The sequence below is a fragment of the Eschrichtius robustus genome, chromosome 7 (assembly GCF_028021215.1).
Source record: "Eschrichtius robustus isolate mEscRob2 chromosome 7, mEscRob2.pri, whole genome shotgun sequence".
Classification (NCBI taxonomy): Eukaryota; Metazoa; Chordata; class Mammalia; order Artiodactyla; family Eschrichtiidae; genus Eschrichtius; species Eschrichtius robustus.
Genome location: NC_090830.1, coordinates 112,033,870 through 112,058,446, shown reverse-complemented (window position 1 = coordinate 112,058,446; position 24,577 = coordinate 112,033,870). Strand labels below are relative to the sequence as shown.

The window sequence follows — 24,577 nt, the reverse complement described above, 5'->3', positions numbered from 1 at the left end:
TTGCATAGAATTATTGACTAGGTAACCCAGAGTATTTAACGCAGTTAGTTAAATTTTCTGGAAACAGTCTTGCCACAGTTCAGGCAGAACAAGATATTTTACAAGCAGTAAGGGGTGGGGGGATAGGGGGAGATGAAGAAATAATATTTGCTAGATGTCAAATGTTCTATATAAATCAAATGGAGAAAAGCTATAGGTGCTTTGTAGTGTGAGGCCAAGTATAACAGAAGATATACACAGGGCCTCCAAATACTACTTAAAAATCAACCATACGCAGTAGAGCAAGGACTCTGAAGTCAGAGAGATCTGACTCAAAACTCTACAGCTTAGAGATGTGAAAAGTTTTAATTTCTCTAAGCTTCAGGTTCCTTATCTGTAAAATAGGGATAGTATCATCCATCTCATCAGGTTGAAACAGACAACATAGCTAGCACAAAAGTGCCTAAACACAGGGGCTTAATAAATATTAACATATTCTCTCTCTCCTCCTCAAACTTTTGAGTAGTACAAAAGTAAAAATAAATAAATATCTTCCATCCTGAAGTTACAAGAGAAAGAAAATGGACCTTTAAAAATTCCTTGTGGGCTTCCCTGGTGGCGCGGTGGTTGAGAGTCTGCCTGCCAATGCAGGGGACACGGGTTCGAGCCCTGGCCTGGGAGGATCCCACATGCCGCGGAGCAGCTGGGCCCACGAGCCACAATTGCTGAGCCTGCGCGTCTGGAGCCTGTGGTCCGCAACAAGAGAGGCCGCGATGGTGAGGGGCCCGCGCACCGCGATGAAGGGTGGCCCCCACTTGCCGCAACTGGAGAGAGCCCTCGCACAGAAATGAAAAGACCCGACACAGCCATAAATAAATAAATAAAATAAATAAAAAATTAAAAAAAAAAATTCCTTGTATAGGAATATACCCCAAACTAATAATTGAGGGGGATGAGGAACTTAGAAAAGATTATCACAGCCTCAGAGATAAAACTGGTTCCATACGTAAGAACTTTAAATAAGGGTGTGTTAGGTGAGCTCCAAAGGACTAGACTAATGAAAATTTCTCTAAAGTGAACCCTACTGATGAGATTTTGGGTTACTAGAATTTAAGGTGACTTGGCAACTCTAGCTCTGTTAGGAAATTAAAAGGTAGTTTCGTGGTCATTCAGCCAGTTAGACATTTCTGTTATTACTACTATAAACAAACAAAAAAGATGCCCTCAAAAAAAGAGACATCTATTTTAACACTCATCTTAAGAAACAAATCTTACCGGAAAAGAGCTCTAACAACAAGAACAAATATTGGCAAGATCATTAAGTCAGATGGAATTCCAGAATCACAGGAAAATGGAAAAACACAATTTTATTTTTGTAGAAACTTGGTATAGAGAACATTTAAATTCATAGCTCATTTGCCTTACAAGAAGCTGAACTCACGACACAAGAATAAAATTTTACATGTATGAATCCTGAGCTCATGGGTACTGAAAGGTTCAAAAGGAGAGCTCAGGTTTCACAAGCTTTGTAAGCGATCTATTTATACCATATGACTAAGAACATACTTATTTATGGAGAGCTTATGAGCCTAGGCTTCTGGAACTGTCACTAAGAAGAGAATGAAAAGCCACAAAAATTCATAAAAGCAGTAAGAATAAAAATCTCTTCCAGATTAAGAAATGCAGAAAAGTTATCACGCAAAATTCTAACAAGTGGGCTTTAAAATACTAATATGCACAGTAGCACCATTCTCTTATAGAGTGTGGGGGAAGTCCTAGAGACTATTTAGTATTAAGTCACTGATCTTAAAATACTGATACATTTAAGTCTTAATGAATATTTTTAGGAAAAGCTATTAGTCAAAAAACAAAACAAAACAAAACAAAAAGTCAGGTTTCTGACAGAATTGCAAGAGCTATACTAAAGATTTTTAGAGGGGAAAGGAAGGTAGGGAGATAGGTACTAGGAGAAAGTGAAGGGCCTTTTGTTCTATGAGTTCTGCAAAGAAGTAGAACATCAGGGACTTATATTCTGCAAATACAGTATCTTAGGGCTGCAATAAAGAATTTCCGTTAGTTATATATATTATTTTAAAAGTTCTATTAACTATGATGAGAAAAGATTAGCTTATACCTAACCTGAATATTTCATACTATACTTTAGGCTCTTTCCTGTTAATTCTATACTCAGATGGGTACCCGATAAACTGGCTTTTACGTATTAATACTTTAAATAAATGCCTAAGACAACTGACCGTTAATATTAAGAAAACAAATTTATTTTATATATCTTTGGAAGATATCTGGATTCATCTACATAGCCTATATTACTTGCTTTTACAGTAAGCCACTAAACTTAAGATATAAACTCTAAAATACTGCAAATCCTGGTGGCCTCATATACTTTCCCATAGTCAAAGCCTGTCAAAGGTGGCCAAGAAAACAGCCACTGATTTGGTAGAGAAAATTTGGCTCATTAATGTCTTCCACAGCCTTATACCATATTTTCCAATATTTCAGGGATGATTAACATGGTTACAATTTTAGTATAACTGAGCTTTAAGTGGATGAACCAGCCTTTAGTCTCAGTTATTGCATAGATTTGCCCCCCTCTTCCTCCTATAAACACCATTCATTGATAGTCAATTATCAATTATATAAACTGAAATAACACAGTCCCCCACACAGAGAAGTCAACGGCATAGGGAAAAAAAACCAAATAGTGAATTTCCTAATAAACAGAATCAGGAAAGGAACATAATTTAAATATGCCATAGCTTACTGCCTGCATTAGGGTCCTCTTTTAAATAATTCAAAGTGACAGAAGTCCTCCAAACCAGAAAACTCGCATGCTACTTGCAAGGAAAACTCTATATTGGAGGGGTGGGGTGGTATGAGGCTGAGAAGGCAGACCTTTTAAAATTTTAATTTCTCTGGTTACCTGATTTTTAAAAAATCAAAGGTTAAAACCCAGAGTGCAATGCCAAGGAAACTGTAAAGTTCTAAATGACCCCTGATAGAATTACCGTCTACAGATCATTAATACATCAACCATATTTGCGACAATACTTTGGAAAAAGTAGGTGGTATTTCTTTCTTTCAATTGAAGTAAAATTGGCATATAACACTATATTAGTTTCAAGTGTATAGGCAGTATTTCTTGAAGTCTGTAAACCAGCTCTAGAGTGCAAACACAATGCCGGTGTACAGCAACAAAAGTATGATGTAAAACCCAAAGATTTTTCTTTTTCATTCTCTTTTAAGGAACTGTGCCTGGCATTGTGTAGCTGTGGTGTTGCCTTCATCACTCCCAACATTTCCAGTCTTGCTAATTAAAAGGTTGATCACAGAACAATGCTCTTCTCATTAATTTCAGTGTTCCGATTGGGCAGGATCCCTGCTTACCCCACCTGATCTTTTCACACTGCTGAAGTTAATGTGACAGGAGCCCGAAGATGGATTACCTGCTACCATATTGCCTATCGCCTCCAATCAGGAGCTATCTGTGTAAACTGATTGTTCTAATTTGCTCTCATTATTTTTACAATATCAGGAGAAAATAACGCACACAGCTCACTGTCAAAGCCATGAAAATCAGCCATTAGTTAAACCCAGACACTGAGTGGCTTTATTAGAGGCACTGCAGTTTATTGATGTAGCTCCAGTCAAACAAGGCAGCATTTGCTTCAGTAGAAGGAAATGTTTATACTGAAAGTAAATATTTATTGTAATAATACCCACAGCAACATGGTATTTTGAAGAATCCTGTCCTTATTTTATAAGCTTGGTTTTGACACAAATTAACAACAATGAAGAGTTGGGTTGGCATAAGAAAGTAGATAACATTTAATATACACATAGTAGCATGAAAATCTGTCTATTAACTCGAATATGGGAGCACTCTTCACCTCCTATACGTTGTATAATAAGAAACTCTATTCTGTGACTACAAATGCTAATCAATCAATAAATAGTGGAGGTTCTACTTTGCACAACACAACAACAAATAATTTTCTAAAACAGCAATTTTATGACTTAGGAATCAAAATGGTTTCTATAAATGGATTATATAAGTATAGGTTTAAATAATAAAAACCGTATTCTTATACAATGTAAGTGATCAACAAGATTACTAATCCTAGTATCACAGAAATTCACAATATGTTTCAGAATTGGAAAATAAGAAGCATAATAAAGCCAGCTAAGCAAACAACAATCTGGGTTTTAAACCCTTCAGTAAGAGATGGTTTCTTAAAGCAGAAGACAAAATTCTACACAAAGGTTTGATAGTCAATGAGATAATATCTTTAAAAGATTTGTCCTGGGCACAAAGAAAATATATTTTCCTGTTGTAAAGAAAATGCTAAACTCTGGAAGAAAATATATGTTAATTTGGCATTTCTAGGCTTGCCTAGCTGAGAACATTTTGTAAAAATGTTAGCTAAATGCTGCCTGAACAGCATTTTGGGGGGCCGGAGGAGGGTATAAATAATGGAAACTGATGCCTTTTAAATAAAGGAATTTAATCCACACATTCTACCCCCATTCCCCTTTTTAGTATTAGAAGGAAACATGGCTTCCTCCTGTTTTCTTTCTATACTAAGATTCCTAGGTAATGTGAAGGCAAGAGTATGCCCTTCTTGCTGCTCCCCCTTTAATGGCCACTTTTCTTTTTCTAAGAAACGTGTGCCACGCTTTTCTCCTTAAAATTCCTGCACTAAAGACTGCACCATACTGCACTCCGTAAAACGTGCTGATGGCGCCAATTACAAGCCCCCAGCCGAACGCTCCAGCCCCCACCATTCGGGCAGATTTATGCGGACTCTTGCCGACGTTATTACAAGTCAGAGTTTATTGGGAAATTGTTACATTATGCGGAGTGTCTAACAAATTGCTTATGCTGCTATAATTGGATTACAACAGCCGCTTGCTCCCACCGGTAAGATTAGGCAAGTAGGACTCCTGCCGATCTCTGAGCGTTAGCAGTAATTTTATTTGCCTTGCCTCTCTCTTTCCTAACAACATGCCTCTCTCCCTGCCAGCTGTCTGCTGAAAAGGCACAGGCTTGTTCCTTGGCCCTAACAATGCAATTACAGCCCCGCAGATCGCACTGTTTGTGCATTAAGTACAGAGCCAAAACGAGGCGAATTGATCGTTTGACTTTTGGAGAAGCCATGTGATCTCTTGGTGCGGGTGATCCGACATGCATCAGCAGGCAATACTGCAGTCAGTTCTTGATGAAAAACTTTCTTCCTTCATCCCACTCTCTCCCAACCTTTCCTTTTCCACTGAGGGAGACAATGACTGGGCTCATCTCATGCTAATCTAGATCAACCCACAAAGACAAACTCAATCTTATTAGCTCCCTGGCTAGATAGAAATGTGAATAGGTTCTAGCATCTTGAAGCGCCTCAGTCAGATATATCAGTGGTTCCCAAAAGTTGAACCACTGCTGCTATCTAAAAATAGGCTCATAAAGAGTTCACTGAAGGGAAAAAGTTTACAGAAACACTATAGTTCAAAAGAACTACAGAAAGTTTTAGGTTTTGGCAAATAAAACTGCCTTGGAAAGGCTTTGTTATAAGCTCTATTCAAGGAGCCATCAAGAAATCAGCACTGAACCTGTGTCCTGCCTTTCTCCACGGATCTGCTCTGCTGGATGATGCTGGTGGCCAATGTGCAGAATCAATGCCTCTGACTTCAGACTTAAAAACAGTCAGTCTGATCCCCATTCAGGGCAAAAGTTTAACATATTTTGATAACAGCTTTCAGTTTCTTGTTTCTTTTTCTTGTATGTTTAACAATGAGCGCAGGTAGCAAGGAGACTGTGCAAGTATTTACTGTGAATCTAGACTATAATTCATGAAGATTCTCACTGGGGTCCTAACTTTTTTTTTAAATTAACTTTGCTGAAATGGTTGAAAATGACTTTGAATTTTACCAATTTTAATACAGACCAGGATTCCTGTTTACACTTTCCCCTCCAGTGGCATATGCTACTTAGGGTTCCTGAAGCTGATTACACAACAAATGTGCAGTCAATCTGCTGATCCATTTTGGTGCCCCATGTTTGTATTCTTAAATATCATGCACATCTAGAAGGTTATGTATTCTCATATCCTTAATCTGACAAACACACAAACTGTTGTCTATAATGAGGATTCTTGATTCTATTATTACTTCAAAGTGAGCTTGGAAAAGTCACTGTACTAGTATTTCTCAGAACCTCTCTGTAACCCCCATTAACATTCATTAAATTCATATAAATATTTAAAGATGGAAGAAAAAACATTACTTCTGAACTTAATTCCTGCCTCCTTAATACAGCAATAAGCCTAATGCATAAAACATTATACTTCAGTTTTTCCAACCACACCAGCCTCAATGATATGGTTAAATCTTAATATATTCTCCACAAAGCTACTCTTTAGACCCAACAGAGAAGCTTGTGCGCAGAATGGACCATCTGACATGCTACTTGTGGAACAGAGTGTTAAAGAAGTCTGTTAACACGTAGTTTAAAACTCAAAAGAAACTCTGAACAGCTGAAATGCCTTATAAATAGCCCAGACCCAGAGGAAGTGCAAACGTCTGCATTGTGAATTGTAGATCTTAATTACCGACAATGGCTGGTACAGCAAGTAGCACAGGAAAAAAGTGAAACAGTTGCACTGTTCATGGTTGGCAATAATTCTTCAGGAAAATATTTACTATCAATCAGTTATGAGAAAAGGGACTCTGTGCTCGTAAAACAGCACGTTGCTTCTCATACCAGGACCATTTTGCTTCAGCATAATCTGAATTTAAACAGCTTGTTTCCTGCGGATATAATTTTGGAAATAAATAAAACAAGTCTTCTATCAAAATCTGGAGTGAGTGGAAAGGAACATCACATTTTTCTGTCTCAGTTGCAAAAAGATTATTAGTCTAAAGTAAAAAACAATAACAACAAACAACAACAAATACAATACAGAACACATCTACAGAGGACTATGGAAGGGGTTTATTTTCTAAATATAAAGAGGCAGAACTTCTCCGACCTAGGCAGGAATCCAGGCAGATGTGTTCAAAAACAACTCAGTTTTAACTGTATGTGTATGTGTACGTGTAAGGGTAAATTAGGGAAAAGCCTGAAAACAAAAATTTTCAATAATACTTAAAGTCAATAAAAATATAACAAAAGTTAATGCTCTTTATTTTTCCAGTAAGCTTTCTTTACCAATTAAAAAATATCATGAAGGTTGACAATTAGGTACAACATGATTATTGATTTTAAAGATTAAGTTGGCAGTCAATAATGACTGTCCATTTAAAGCTACAATAAATACAGAGCTTATCATGTTCCAAACACAAACCTCATGAACTACATGGCTATAATTAGTAAGAAGGAAGGCTTTGGAAGAAATAAAAAACATCTCAATGCCTCCAAATATTACTTGGATTAAGTTATACTACAAAATGACCCTTCCTCCATTTTTATTTTAAAATATTTTCTTAAGACTCATTCTTCAAGTCAGAGATTCAGAAGATTATTAACCGAGGGTGGCTGCAGTTTGCCTTACAACTTTGTCTTCTTGTATTCTAAAGAGGACTAAGGGTCTCTTTTCATACACCTATTATAAAACATTTATTTTAAGATATCTCTGGCAAAGAAGTCACATACAATATAGTATAGGGGTCCAAACATAACAGGATTGCTGTTTTTCAAGGGACTAACTGGTATTAATGTCTTATATAAACAGTATTCAATAATAAGGTCTTAGACTTTAATTACCATCTCCACCCAAACCAAAGTCACACCTATCAGAATTAGTTGTTTTGAACTAGAGGACCAAAATGGTTGATATCACCATATTATAGCTGCTCTCCATGAAAATGGACATTCAAGGCCACTTTGGAGCACAATCTGAATCAACGACACATACTTGTACCAAGTTAAAAACCGATGCAGCCATATCAAGTATAGCAGGTGAAACTATCCAGTTAAGGGCTAAAGGTGAAGAGCATGAAATAGGGACAAGCTTACAGACCTACAAAAGTAATGGCAAGTCATTACTTTTCAAAGGGCAAGCAATAAATGAGGCCAGTAGAAGCAGCACAGAATCATGAGATACACATAACACATGTAAATAAAAAAGGGAAAACTCTTCCTTTTCCCATGTTATTGGCACTTCACTGGAGACTGTTGCAAGAAAGAGAATTTTCAGCTACATGTTTTTATTTGCCATTGACCAACTGATTATTTGGCTCAAATCTGAAGCAATGAACCAGAAGATGAAGATGGGCCAATAAAAGGAACCAGAAAGTTAGGTGGGTTCCTAAACTAGGAAGTGATAGAAATCATTATTAAATTAGGGTGTTTAAGGAGATGATGAAAGGATATAGGTGGCAGAATAATGCTAAAATAAGCAAGAATGGGATGAGAGGGTCACCATTTGAGAGCAATGGAAACAGCAGCAATGAGCAAATTTATTTCCTCACTCAAGAGCATAGTATGCCATTGTGCCAGATGCCACAAGATTTCTAACCATGCACCGCTAAAGTAGAAGGTAGGAGAGGAAAAAAAACACCATCATACAGACATACACCAACATAGCTATGTAGCTTAGAGATCCTGGCTGACAAAGTATTGAGAAAACAAAAGGAACAGATGCTCACTTGGCCAGCTCTCAATGTAACTCATTAAAATCGTCACCCTGTCCTTGGATCGGTGCTCATGCTAAGATTTTACCTTGTTTAGCCAGAAGTCACCCACTTGTGATGAAACTGAGAACAGCATGGCCAAAAAGGAAAAAGATTATTTTCAAAGGCCCAAATTATTGGTCTCCTCAATGTACCAATGCTAGATAAAAAATAGGGTCAATCAGCACTTGGCTAGTTGTGACTATATGACTGAAAAATAAATACACGTTAATTTATAATATTCATATTTTGCAGTAAATTATTAAGACATTCTAATTTAAGAATTGAACTGATTAACTCTACCTTTTTTCACTATAACTTTTAATAAATTGCGACATTTCTTATATGGATCATTTCCAATGGTTCTGTTTTGTATGATATATTTTCAGTTGATAAAGTATGTCCTTTATCAACTGAAACTACTTCCTGTTTTAAGAAATAAAACAAAATTAAAAATATTGCTGTTCCTTGATTTTTGTAGCAAAGAATGGAGACACATGATACCAGGCCTGGCTCTAATAATAACAGTAACAGAGACCCTGAGTGTATAACACAATAGATTAAACTAGTTAAAGTTGGGAATGTTGTAAAAGTGACAAATCCCTAAATAGTTATAAAAGGCAGTAATTTTGCAGATATGCAGAGTAGAAGTCTAGAAACAGAGCCCGTACTGTACTTCTACTTACTCCTGGAATAATTTAAATGGCTGAAATCTAAATTTTGGTCAAAGTTCCTGAGTAATTAGAGATGGAAAACTTGAGGCATAGTTGATACAATTATTAGATTGTAAGATCTCTAATACATAAGATTATTTTTGTATTTAGGCTATAGATATGGCACACATTTATACATAAGAAACAAGAAGCTCCATATGCATGATTAAACATACTTGTCCAGTCAGATCAAGATCACCAAAAGCAGTATTTTTATCAATAGCCGCTCAATAAATAATAATAGTGATATAATAATTGGATTTTCTATAGCATATTTCACAATCCTACAATGGTGTACTCTGTACTTATTACATTTTAAAACCACCAACAGACTTATGAGAATAACTGTATATTTTTTTATACAAATCTTTTTTTTTTGGTCGCGCCACACGGGATCTTTAGTTCCCCAACCAGGGATCGAACCCGTGTCCCCTGCAGTGGAAGCAAGGAGTCTTAACCACTGCACAGCCAGGGAAGTCCCACACAGATCTTATCTGTAATAATCCATAACTAGTGTCAAGCAACAAATGTGAATTAGGCTAAAGTGTGACCAGAACACATAATCAAAAAATTCTGCTGCAACTGAAGAGATAGAAACTCCAACTTGCAATCTGCTTTGGATAAAATGATGCCTCCTACATTCTTTTTAAAAATCCTATAATAGGGACTTCCCTGGTGGTCCAGCCGTTAAGACTCTGTGCTCCCAATGCAGGGGCCCTGGGTTCAATCCCTGGATAGGGGACTAGATTCTGCATGCCCAGCTAAAGATAAAAAGCTTGTATGCCGCAACTAAAGATCCCACATGCCGCAACTAAAAGATCCCACACGCTGCAACTAAGACCCAGCGCAGCCAAATAAATTAAAATAAAATAAATAAATATTTTAAAATCCTATAATAGTCTTTAATAGCAATACTGAGTAAAGACGTCTATAGATAAACCATTATTATGATGTGGTATAATATATATTGATGTGTAATATTACTTACTTTGGCCACACAATTTTCAGTCTTCATAGCAGTGCTTGCTAGACATACTGTCTCTTGATTTAAGCAGAGTCTGGCACAGCTGTTGTAGGTCTGTAAAGAGAATTTTTTGGAAATAGGTTTAAATACTGAAATACTGTCGTGTAGTTTTCAAATTCTGCCTTATTTCTCAAAATCAACACACAAATAGATCCTATGTGTAAATACCAGATTTACGGGAGCTGCAGGACAAGGTAGACAGGGGGAAGTAAAGAAAGTGAGAGCCCAAAAGTGCCACTGATGTGCCCATGAAGAAGTATGTGAGCAGCAGTGACTTTACTGTATATACGAAAGGTAGGGGTGTCAGTTATTCAAAAATGGGCAAAGGACTTGAACAGAGATTATCCAAGAAGATATGCAAATGGCTAAAAAGCACATGAAAAGATGCTCAACATGACTAATCATGAGAGGAATGCAAATCAAAACTACCATAAGATACCACCTTACACCCATTAGGATGGTTACTATTAAAAAAACAAAACAAAACCAGAAAACAAGTGTTGGTGAAAATGTGGAGAAATTTGAACCCTTGTGCACTGTTAGTGGGAATGTAAAATGGTACAGCCACTGTGGAAAACAGTATAGTGGCGGTTCCTCAAAAAAATTAAAAATAGAATTACCATATGATCCAGCAATTCCAATTCTGGGTATATACCCAAAAGAACTGAAAACAGAGTCTTGATGAGATACTTGTACATCCATGTTCATAGCAGCATTATCCACAATAGCTAAAATATGGAAGCAACCCAAGTGTCCACTGACGGATGAATGGATAAGCAAAATGTGGTATATACATACAATAGAATGGTATTCAACCTTAAAAAGGAAAGAAGTTCTGCCATATACTGCAACATGGATGAAACCTAAGGACCGTATGCTACGTGAAATAAGCCAGTCACAAAAAGACAAACACTGTATGATTCCACTTAGATAGTCAAAACAGAAAATAGAATGGTGGCTGCTAGGGGCTGGGAGAAGCGGGGAATAGGGAGTTACTGTTTAATGAGTACAGAGTTTCAGTTTTACAAGACGTTAAGAGTTATGTGGATAGGACTTCCCTGATGGCGCAGTGGTTAAGAATCCGCCTGCCAATGTAGGGGACATGGGTTCGAGCCCTGGTCCGGGAAGATCCCACATGCCGTGGAGCAACTAAGCCAGTGCACCACAACTACTGAGCCTGCGCTCTAGAGCCCGTGAGCCACAACTACTGAAGCCCACGTGCCTAGAGCCTGTGCTTGGCAACAAGAGAAGCCACTGCAATGAGAAGCCCACGCACCGCAACAAAGAGTAGCCCCGGCTTGCCACAACTAGAGAAAAGCCCGCGCGCAGCAACAAAGATCCAATGCAGCCGAAAATAAAATTTTAAAATTAAAAAAAAAAAGTTATGCGGATGAATGGTGGTGACTATTACACAACAATGTGAATGTATTTAATATCACGAACTGTATGTTTAAGAATAGTTAAGATGGTAAATGTTATGTTACATGTATTTTACCACAATTTAAAAAAAAACACTGGTTATACTTTATTGTAATCAAACTTGCCAATGTATTAATTAAAATGTTTCCTTTTAGTCTCAAGTTTTTACTGATAGTACATGTCACAGCTCTCAAACAATAGTGCATGTCAGAATCATCTGGGCTTGTTAAAACACAGATTGCTGGGTCCCATCCCCAGAGCTTCTGAGAATCTGCATTTTTAACAAGTCCCCAGCTGATGTTAATGCTGCTGGTCTAAGAACACTCTTTGAGAACTATTGATATAAATATGTGTGTTGAAATTAAAGAGAAAAATCTTAAGACGTGGGTGATCTCTTATAACCAATAATAGGAAAGAATCAATTTGTTAAAATTCTAGATTTACAGAATAGTTGCAAAAATAGATGAGTTCCTGTATACCCTTCCCCAGCTTTCCTTTATGTTTTTTGAAATATTTATTTATTTATTATTTTTGTCTGCATCGGGTCTTAGCTGTGGCACACAGGATCTTTCGTTGTGGTGCGCAGGTTCCTCTCTAGTTGTGGTGCACGGGCTTCTCTCTAGTTGTGGCACACGGGCTCTGTAGTTGCAGCACATGGGCTCTCTAGTTGCAGCGTGTGGGCTTGCTCAATAGTTGCAGCGCGTGGGCTTAGTTGCCCTGCAGCATGTGGGATCTTAGTTCCCCCACCAGGGATCGAACCCACGTCCCTTGCATTGGAAGCTGGACTCTTAACCACTGGACCACCAGGGAAATCCCCCAGCTTCCCTTTATGTTGATGTCTTACACAACACCACAGAACATTTGTCAAAACTAAGGAATTAACCTTGGTACAATATAAAGTTAAGAACTTATTTGAGTTTCACCAGTTTTTCCACTAACATCCTTTTTCTGTTCGGGATCTAATCCAAGATCCCACATTGCATTTAGTTGCTGTGTATCCTTAGTTTCCTCTAACCTGTGACAATTCCTCAGTCTTTGCTTGTCTTTCATGGATCTGACACTTCTGAAGAGTACTGATTAATCTACAGAATGTCCCTTTGTTTGGGTTTGTCTCATGTTTTCTCATGATCAGATTGAGGTTATACATTATTGGGAAGGATACAACAGAGGTGATATGCCCTTCTCAATGCATCAAGTCAAGAGGTATGTTGCTGAGTGTTTCTGGTGATATTAACCTTGACCACTTGCCTAAGGTTGTGTCTGCCAAGATTCTCTATTATGAGCTTATTATTTTTCCTTTAGAAATTACCAAATATATTGTGGGAAATACTTGAAGACTACGCAAATATTTTGCTTCTGCTTCAACTTTTGCCTGCTAATTGTAGCATACTGGCGGATCTTGCCTGTTGTAATTTTTACTGTGGTGTTCTAATGGTGACTTTTAAATTTCTCTTTCCATCTACATCTATTAATTGAAATTCTTCTTAAGGAAGCGCTATGAGTTCTTCCCCTGTTTGTTTACTTATTCATTTATGTATTTACTTATATTAGCAATGGATGCATAGATATTTTAAATAATTCATTTTTGGTCAATTATCATTCTTTGGAAAAGAGTAAATAGACAAGAATAAAATTTAAGAAAATAGGGAAAAATAACATTATAAATTTGGTTTTCCATTTAAACAAGTTAAACTTTTAAAAATTTATCCATTTGTTTTATTCTTATATTGTTTAAGTTGAAATTATTTCAAACACATATTTTAAAAGAATAAACGATCATTTGACATTAGTGTACAGGCGCTATTGGGACATGTACTAATACATTCTGGACTCAGGTTCAGTATTTCTTTTGCAACTGCTAATACCACAAACACTTTTCATGTACAGACAACACAATTTTTTTTAAAAAAAGATTTATTTATTTAATTTATTTTTGGCTGTGTTGAGTCTTAGTCGTGGCACACAGGATCTTCGTTGAGGCATGTGGGATCTTTTGTTGTGGCACGCGGGCTCTTCACTGCAGCGTGTGGGCTTCTCTCTAGTTGTGGCGTGTGGGTTTTATTTCTTCTCTAGCTGTGGCATGCAGGCTCCAGGGCAAGTGGGCCCTGTAGTTGTGGCACACGGGTTCCAGAGTGCGTGGGCTCTGTAGTTTGCGGCACACGGGCTCTAGCTGAGGCGCGGAAGCTCAGTAGTGGTGGCGTGCGGGCTTAGTTGCCCCGCGGCATGTGGGATCTTAGCTCCTGGACCAGGATTCAAACCCGCATCCCCTGCATTGGAAGGCAGATTCTCTACCACGGGATCACCAGGGAAGTCCCGACAACACAATTTTTTTTTTTAACATCTTTACTGGGGTATAATTGCTTTACAATGGTGTGTTAGTTTCTGTTTTATAACAAAGTGAATCATTTATACATATACATATATCCCCATATCTCCTCCCTCTTGCGTCTCCCTCCCACCCTCCCTATCCCACCCCTCTACGTGGTCACAAAGCACCGAGCTGATCTCCCTGTGCTATGTGGCTGCTTCCCACTAGCTATCTATTTTACATTTGGTAGTATATATAAGTCCATGCCACTCTCTCACTTCGTTCCAGCTTACCCTTCCCCCTCTCCGTGTCCTCAAGTCCATTCTCTACGTCTGCGTCTTATTCCTGTCCTGACCCCAGGTTCTTCAGAACTTTTTTTTTTTTTTTTTAGATTCCATATATATGTGTTAGCATACAGTATTTGTTTTTCTCTTTCTGACTTATTTCACTCTGTATGACAGACTCTAGGTCCATCCACCTCACTACAAATAACTCAATTTCATTTTTTTTATGGCTGAGTAATATTCCACTGTATATATGTGCCACATCTTCTTTATCTATTCATCTGTCGATGGACACTTAGGTTGCTTCCATGTCCTGGCTATTGTAAATAGTGCTGCAATGAACACTGAGGTGCATGACTCTTTTTAAATTATGGAGTTCTCAGGGTATATGCCCAGTACTGAGATTGCTGGGTCATATGGCAGTTCTATTTTTAGTTTTTTAAGGAACCTCCATACTGTTCTCCATAGTGGCTGTATCAATTTACATTCCCACCAACAGTGCAAGAGGGTTCCCTTTTCTCCACACCCTCTCCAGCATTTACTGTGTGTAGATTTTTTTTAAAATTTTATTTACTTATTTATTTATTTATGGCTGTGTTGGATCTTCGTTTCTGTGCGAGAGCTTTCTCTAGTTGCGGCAAGCGGGGGCCACTCTTCATCGCGGTGCGCGGGCCTCTCACTCTCGCGGCCTCTCTTGTTGCGGAGCACAGGCTCCAGACGCGCAGGCTCAGCAATTGTGGCTCACGGGCCCAGTTGCTCCGTGGCATGTGGGATCTTCCCAGACCAGGGCTCGAACCCGTGTCCCCTGCATTGGCAGGCAGATTCTCAACCACTGCGCCACCAGGGAAGCCCTATTGTGTGTAGATTTTTTGATGATGGCCATTCTGACTGGTGTGAGGTGATACCTCATTGTAGTTTTGATTTGCATTTCTCTAATGATTAGTGATGTTGAGCATCCTTTCATGTGTTTGTTGGCAATCTGTGTATCTTCTTTGGAGAAATGTCTATTTAGGTCTTCCGCCCATTTTTGGATTGGGTTGTTTGTTTTTTTGATACTGAGCTGCATGAGCTGCTTGTAAATTTTGGAGATTAATCCTCTGTCAGTTGCTTCATTTGCAAATATTTTCTTCCATTCTGAGGGTTGTCTTTTCGTCTTGTTTATGGTTTCCTTTGCTGTGCAAAAGCTTTTAAGTTTCATTAGGTCCCATTTATTTATTTTTGTTTTTATTTCCATTTCTCTAGGAGGTGGGTCAAAAAGGAGCTTGTTGTGATTTATGTCATCTGACAACACAATTTTTAAAAAATGAAACTTAATGTGTTTTTAAGACATTTATGAAGCAATTGATATATACTAAATAAAATAAAACTTTAAGTCAAAGAGTTCTGGTCCCAGTAATGGCAGAGATGTTTGTATGAGATTAACCCCTTTTCAGATAACAATTACAAACCATGGAAAAAATATTTTAAAATAACAAAGGCACTAGAGGTTGACCAAAAGTAGGCAGAAATTGGGGGGAGGTGTGGACTGACTTTGAAAAAGGAGACTCACACTGGGTAAGATCCATGTTTACGTGCTTTTTCCCTGAGGGTACTCACTAGGCTATTTGGTGCAGGGTGACTAAAATTCAGTTAGAAAGCCACAGCCTATCAGCTTGAGATGTCAGAAGATGGAGTTCAGGGCAGCCATAGTGGCTAGAAATTGAGAAGAAAAATAGAAAATAGAAAGAGACAGGGCAGGGATGAAGCATCAAAACATGCATATAAATTTCCCTCAAATCCATGGCTAACCCTCAAACTACTTACATAAATGGGAGACTCCAAATATTCCAATGGAAAGTAAAAGCTAGAAGACTGCAAGATCTGAGCAGAGACTCCAGCTGCTGCCCATGAGGGGAGACAAGGTTTTGAATTTGATTCCTACTAAATTAGAGGGGCTTAATAAGCATCTCAAACTTTCCATTGAAAACTTAGAAAGACCCTGCATTTAGACTAAAGAGTAAGTCTTCAGGACTAAGGGATGTGCCTCAGGACTAAGGTCAAAACCAAAACACACCTGCCCTAACAAACATAAACCAAGACTGTATGAAGTCACAGTGATCAGCCAGTAAGATAATCAGAGGAAGATAAAAGAAACCAGAGTCTCCACGATGTATTGTTTATAATGTCCACTATACAATCAAAAACACTAGACATGAGAAGAAGAAAATAAATGGGACCCATAGTAAAGAGAAAAAGAAATCAATAGAAAATGACCCCGAGATGATCTAGTTATGGGAATCAGTACATAAAGGCTCTACAGAAGCTATAACAAATATGTTCAACAACTTAAAGAAAGATACAATCACAATGAGTAAACAGATGGAAATTTTCACCCTTAAAATAAAAAACTAAAATGAACCAAACAAATTCTAGAAATTAAAAATTTACTGGATGGACTTAAAAGCAGGTTGGAGATGGCAGAAGAAAAGACCAATGAACTTCAGAGACAGATTCAACTGAAATAATCTGAAGAACAGAAAGAGTAAAAGAAAAAAAGAACAGAGTCTCAGCCACCTGTGGGACAATTTTCAATGCTCTAACATTGTGTAATTGGAGACCCAGAAGAGAGGCAAGAATGGGGCACAAAAAGTTATAAAAATAGTGACCAAATATTTCTAAAATTTGGTAAAAACCATTGGCTTACTGATCTAAGATAAGCAAACCCCAGAAGATCAATACAAAAAAACCCCAAATCAGAAAACAAGACCTAGGCCCAACGCAGTCAAAACTGCTGAAAACCAATAACAAAGACAAAACTTTAAATGCAGCCAAAGAAAAAAGGGATGCTGCACACATGGGAGTAACAATATAAATAATGGCAGATTTTTCACCATAAACAATGAAGGTTAGAAGACAAGGGAACACTATTTTTTTTTTTTTTTTTTTTTGGCTGCACCTCGAGGCTTGCGGGATCTTAGTTCTCTGACCAGGGACTGAACTGGGCCCTTGGCAGTGAAAGCACCAAGTCCTAACCACTGCACCACCACGGAATTCCCTGGGGAACATGATTTTTTTAAGTGCTAAAAGGAAAAAACTCAAACCAGGTTTCTTACCATTAGAAAAGAGAATTACAAATATGAAGAGGGAGAAATCTAAAACAAACTCTGTGTCACTGTATTGGAACTGGAGGTATCAGTGCGAACTCATGGTTTTCAAAACATATAATATAGATGTAAAATAAAGGTTAATGCTTAAATCTTGGCTTCTAAATACCATTCTTCACTAAGAGGAACCATAGTTCCCTGGAGGAATGGTTGATTCCGGGATTGGACAGGGTAAATACAAGATGAACCTGGAAACACTCAGGGAATGTTGGACATACATCAGAGGAGAAATGGATGCCAGCCTAAATGGGCTCTCATTGGCCTAAAATGTAAGAGTATTAAAATAAAATAAAATATATTAATAGTTTACAATCTGCTGAATAAAATAGGACACATTTCTTGAAAGACACAAATTACCAAAACTGACATAATAAGAAATAGAAAATCTAGACGGCTCTATATCTATTAAAGAAGTTGAAATTATTAAAAACCACACCACATAAATTTAAAAAGAAATCTTCCCACAAAGAAAACTTCTGGCCCAGACGGTTTCACTGGTGAATTCTATTAAATATTAAGGAAGAAGAACATCAGGATCATATACAAACACTTTTAGAAAATGGAGGAGGAAGGAAAGACTTCCCAACTCATTTTATAAGGCCAGCATAACCTTGACACCAAAACATGACAAAGACGTTTGAAAAAAGCTACAGACCAATATCCCTCATGAACACAGACACAAAATTTCTTAATAAAGTCAATTAATGTAATTCTCCATATTAATAGAATGGGGAGGTGAATTTGACAAAATTAAACACCCATTCATGATTTAAAAAAAAAAGACCTCAGCAAGCTAGGAATAAAAGGGAACTTCTTCAATCCCATAAAGGTCATCTAAAAAATTTCAACTAACATCATACTTAGTGGCAAAAGACGTAATACTCTCTCTCAACTGGGAACAAGGCAAAGATGTCCTCTTACCACATTTATTTAACATTATAGGGAGGCCTTAGCCATTCAAATAAAGCAAGAAAAAGAAACAAAAGGCAAATAGGTTGGAAAAGAAAAAATAAAATTCTCTTTATTCACAAATGATAGGAAACAAGGTCAACAGTCAAAAACCAATTGCATTTATATAATCTAGCAACAAACAGAGAATGAGAAAAGTTTACAATAGCATTGACAAACATTAAGTACTTAGGAATAAATCTAACAAACTATGTGCAAGAAATGTACACTGAAAACTAAAAAACATTGCTTAGAAAAATTTAAAAAGACAAACAGAGATACAGACCCTGTCTGCACACTGGAAGACTCAATATTATTGAGAGGTTAATTCTACTCAAATGAATATATAGCTTCAAAAAAATCCAAATCAACACCCCACAGACTTCTTTCTAATAGAAATTCTAACTTGATTCTAAAATTTACATAGAAGTGTAAAGTACCTAGAATAGCCAAAACAATATTAAAAATTAAAATGTGGAGGACTCACATTACCTGATTTCAAGAATTATTAAAATTACAACAATCAAGACAGTGTAATATTTGGTGCAAGGATAGACAACTCTAAAAAAAATAGAGGACTTTGAGCTCATCTTCTGTGTCATGCAGGGACATGAAGTAGGAGTTGGTCAGTGCCTCAGCCACTGTTACCCTTTACTCTGCATACAGCAGCAAGCAGCCTCTTTTCCAGGAGGTTCAGAAATAGACCACACTTGTACAGCCAACTGATTTTTGACAAAGGCACCCATGTAATTCAATGGAGGAAAGGAAAGCCTTTTCAATGATGGTTCCAAAACAACTGAATAAAAAAGTATGGGGATTGTACAACACAGAGAATATAGCCAATATTTTATAATAACTATAAATGTAGTATAACCTTTAGAAACTGTGACTCACTATACTGTACACCTGTAACATATGATATATCAACTATACTTCAATAAAAAATATAAATAATAAATGAGCAAACAAATACTAGTCAACCAAACAATCAGAAAATAAGCACAATAAAATGTTAACAATAAACTGCAGGAAAAAATAAATAAACTATCTTAAAATTTTTTAGTCAAAAAGAAGTATGGGGAAAAGAATGAGCCCCAAACTCTACTTCACAGTACACTTAAGAATTAATTTGAAATGGATCAGACTTCAAGGTAAAAGCTAAAACTTATAAAGCTTCTATCAATAGAACAAAACCTAGAATATCTTCATAATCATGGGGTAAGGGTTGATTGACTGGACTTCATTCAAAAATTAGAAACTTCTCATCAAAACACACCATGAATAAACAGGCAAGATACAGACTGTGAGAAAATATTCAGAACACATATCTGACAGAGGACTATCTAGAACTCATTAATAAGGCAGACAATGCAATTTTTTTAATGGCAAAAAACCAGATACTTCGCAAAAGAAAATATGTGAATAGTCAAAAAGCACGTGAAAAAGTATTTAACACATGCTCACCAAAAAAGCTTAAAGAGCATTCATAGCAACTTCATTTATAAAAACAGAAATAGCTCAAGTGTCCATCAAAAGAATGGAAAACAAACTGTAGTATATTTATTCAATGGAATTTACTGTACAATAAAAGAGAATAAACCACTGATAAACACAGAAGTATAGATGAATCTCATAAGCATTATGCTGAGTGATAGTGAGACTCCCAACATGGATGATTCTATTACATAAAATTCAAGAAAGGCGAAACTAATCTATGACAGGAAGCTGATAAATGTTTGATTCATTGTGGGTGGGGAAACTGGGAAGGAGAACAAGGGAACTTTCTTGGGTAATGAAAATGTCCTATAGCTTGATTGGGGTGGTGGTTACACAATTGGAAAAACTTATCAAAAATTTATTGACTTATGCAATTAATATCTATATAATTCACTATATGAAAACTTTATTTCAATGAAAATATAAAAGTCTGCAGTTAATATTTAGGGGATAAAGTATTAGAGCTCTGTCCAGTTAATTAATAAAAATGTTATTTTGTTTTTCTGAATAAAATAGTCATGGCAGGTAGAAAACTAATTTTTCCTCCAAAATTCCTTTTCCCCTCAGAAATGAGTATAACACACTCAGGGGAACATTAGGGAACCTGCAGGAGTTTCTAGAGTAAGGGTATATATAGGTTTTTATTTTCTAGACATTCCATCTGTAAAATGGGTATATGATCTTCTTTTTCCCCAAAGGAAGTCACCTAGATTAGTAAACCAAAACTGATCACAGTCCTTAGACCACTCTGGAATAAAAAGGCTTTCTAAAGAATCAAATATTTTACATTCAGTATTTTACTATTATAAGACTCCTTCCAGCTAAATAAACTAGTGAGTATAAGAGCCACAGGCAAGATAGGTTCTGTACCCATGCAACATCTGAAAAGGTAGCTTCATTGCTAAACCAGAGACAGAGAGTTTTGCATTAGAGTACTTTAATATGTTTTTATATTGCATATAAAGCACGTAAGCATAAACCAGTAAGATGCCTTGCTGAAAACTACCTTCTTTGTGAAAGCAGGCTGTAATTCTGAACAAGTTTTCAATTTTCACACTGCTGCTAGGGTAAAACATTTTAAAGAGTTTAATTTTTTACAATGGATTCAATGACATAGGATTATCTAACAAAGTAATGGCTAATCAATAGAAGGTTTAGTTGTCAGGTGAAACATATAACACACTAAAAGGGATTGATTGCCAGACTTCTCCTTATTTACTAGAAGGTATATATTTAAAATGACACAAACTTGTTACCGGGCTGCATTCTTTTAACCTTGCAAAAAGCTGCTTAAGAAATCTGTTCAGCAGCCCTATAGCAAAACAAGATACAGTTATAATGAAAATGGCTAGCAATTAGGGGGTGGGGAGGGGTACACAGGGACCTTCAGATTATATATATATATATATATATATATATATATATATATATATATATATATAAAATAAAAATATCAAGTCCCCAGCAAGAATGTGGGATAGAAAAAGCAAACTAAAAAATGACATCTAGGGAAGGTGGAACTGGGCTTTAAAAATGCCTCAATGATGCTACCAAATCGCATTCAATAGATGCAAAGTTGTATCTGATCTCATTCCATGTTGCTCTTAGGGCAGATTTTTTAAGGATTCACACAACTGGATACAATAGCCCCTCCCACCTTTTTAATGGTACATCCAGATTAAGCACTGAACACAAAATAAATTGGGCCCATATGGACTTCAACCAACATATAAGCTGTTTCCTTTATAATTTATTCACAATATCTCAAGTCTCTATATGAAAATACACTTTTTATGGTCATTACAACCCAGGAGTTCAATAATATTTTTTCTACTAAATCAGCAATTACACAATTTATCGAAGAATGATTACACTGAAATAAAAATAAAACAAAACACCAACCCCCTATACAGTCTTCCTTCCTCAAAGTAATTTTAAGAAAGCTGGTTATTAAATTGCTTGCTTTTGAAGAAGGGTTCTTGTAGCCAGACACAAATTGCAAAGACCATTTTTTAAAAAAAAGTTATTAGACTCTGAAGGATTCAGCCAAAGTGGGAAGTTAAATAAACAAATCACTTCATCAGACTTGGAAAGATCATTTTTGTCTTACTTAAGGGACCTACATTAATTACCTTTAAGGTCTTTTATATGGACTATTTAAAAATAAGTACAATTTATTTATTTATTTCAAATGAGGTGCTTCTTCCAAAGTATTAAATAATGTCTACAAATGCAAAAGCATTTTTATAAATAGGTAATTAAAACAGATGACTAAAATTAAGTCAAGCTGCAAAACATTACCCAGGATGTACTACGGTTGTTTTTTTTTTTTTTTAATAAACATTTCAGGCAATTTTTTTTCATCCAAAGCCCAAAGCACTTCAGGGAAAAAAAAAAAAAAGAGGTAGGAAGTTTCTTAGGGGGAAAAAACACACATATATAATGAAATAATGCCAAACCCCAAACTAAAGTATTTACAAGATAGTCCCTGAAGCATAGTTTGTCATATTGCAATTACACCTTGCCTACTGCCAAGACAAAGTGCTTACTATTGCCACTAGGGGGAGAAATGTCTTAACACAAAGCAAAGGCAGATAGGGAATGGATTTTCTTGAGCAATTATCAGAACAAAGCTCCCTTGGCTGTGTGTACCTTCTAATTACTCAAAACAATTAAAATGACTAACCAAAAACAAATAGGAAAAAAACCTGTCTGCCTGATATCAGGGACTTCATTAAACCTTTCCCCCTCATCAATCAAATCAGAAAGAAGGGAATGCCATTATATACAAACATTACAGAGCTATCAAAGGAAGTAAAATTCAGTGAGTTTCTCTCCCTTTTTTTTTTTTAAAGGAAGAAAAGAAGTGGATCTCTTGAAAAAAGAAATGTCGTGGTATTTACCCATCTGGATGCTGCTTGAAAACAAATTGTCCTCCAAAGAGCAGAAATACAGTATGTTTTCTCTCAGTTCACTGGCTTATGAATGACTTTCTGTTGTTGTTGTTGTTGTTTGGTTAATACACACGATAATGTCATTTTCTGTGTCAGTGATGTGCTTGTTCCTCCTACTCAGCCAACTGTATAAAGGAGCTATGCCAATCAGACCTCCATGCTTACACTGGGTTGTTTTAACTTTTAAGTTCTTCACCGCTGTTTTTTGTGCATCTACTCCAAGGTAATGTTTAGAACGACATAGGCATTTGGGGGAGAGGTGGGGGAAGGTGGTAGGAAAGGAAAACAGCTACTTATTCCTTCTAAAAGGCTTATGTAGTTCCTTTTATAAGGCCCAGTCATTAACAGAAGATGACAACAGAGTCATTTTTCTTTCAGCTGACAATTGTGACATTCTTCCAGCAGCATGCAAGGTGTTGAAAACCTAGCAGCTGTTACCTCCTGGGATGAAGATACTTTTTTATCCTCCCTTGACAGTTTAACTCAGTGGGTCAGCACCTTTAAAGACTGCAAAGTATCCTTGAAGAGGATGGAAGCTTGAATTACTGCTCCCTCCCTAATCAATGTAAACCCTCACTGCAGGTGAAGTCTCCATCTATAGAGGTGCATGGGGGAGGAAAATGTAATGCCCTGAGCCAGATGGTTTTTATCTTGTTTTTAAAGAATAAAGGAACAAGCTAACAAGGGAGACAGCTACTTTGTTAGCTTCTTGGCCTCTCTCATGGCTTTGCATCCCCAGGGTTCCAGCTACACAAGAGAAAGAATACAGAAAAACGTAAACACTTAAAGAAATATAACTAGAGGGCTGGCATCATGCTGCTTTCAAAGAGTTGAGAGAGCACTACTCAATGCTTTATTTATCACTACCCACGTTCTCAGGATGGTAAGTGGACACATACACAAAGGGAATGGGGGATGGGAGAAGGATTAGACAGAGGTCACAATTTACTCAATTACAGAGAAAGGCAGGGTTGACAGATCCTATTAGCACCAATGTGAAGCAAAGAAGGAGTTGTGTGTTGTAAGGTTATGTTTTCAAAAAGTAATGAGTACTTTCATGTATCCTCCCAGGCCTTTGCCCTTGTTTGCAGATATGAATTAAAAGATATGAACACATTTGCTATGGTTTTCTTGGCTTCACATTCTAGGAATAAAAGTAAGAAGAAAATTGTAGCTACTTTGTACGTCCTTTAAATAAAAGTTTACACTTAATGCCAAGATGTCAGAAGATTATTCAAAAACTTAGAAAATTAAAAGAATACATTGCATTTCTTTCCCCTGCCCCGAACTCTACTGCCTTCTGATGTTGGAAATGAAATGGAAAAGCAGGTATACAAAATGACTTGGTGACACAGGGAGTAACGTCTCGTGACTTAATCCTTCAATAGTTTCTTTTTCTGCTAAGGTCTTTGTCAAGTTTCGGAATAATGGTTATGGTAACCTCATAATACAAGTCAGGGAGTGTTCTTTCCTTCTCTATTTTCTATTTTGGTGTTATTTATTCCTTAAATGTTTGATAGAGTTCACCAGGAAACCCTATGGGCGTTTTGATAATTCAATTTTTTAAATAGACATACGGCTATTCAAATTTTGTTTCACTTTGTTTTGGTTTCAGTAAGTTGTGTT

General features: G+C 36.7%; 1 protein-coding gene across 5 annotated transcripts in view; it reads right to left on the bottom strand.

Annotated features, from left to right (window-relative positions):
- The window catches only part of BTRC (beta-transducin repeat containing E3 ubiquitin protein ligase), a 178,062-nt gene that overhangs the window by 56,332 nt on the left and 97,153 nt on the right, over positions 1 to 24,577 (bottom strand). For all 5 annotated transcript variants that reach the window (XM_068548409.1, XM_068548404.1, XM_068548405.1 and 2 more), the window contains one exon: positions 10,363 to 10,452. In XM_068548409.1, the coding sequence (XP_068404510.1) occupies positions 10,363 to 10,389 (27 nt within the window). In that variant the 5' untranslated portion in view covers positions 10,390 to 10,452. The remainder of the gene's footprint in view (positions 1 to 10,362; positions 10,453 to 24,577) is intronic.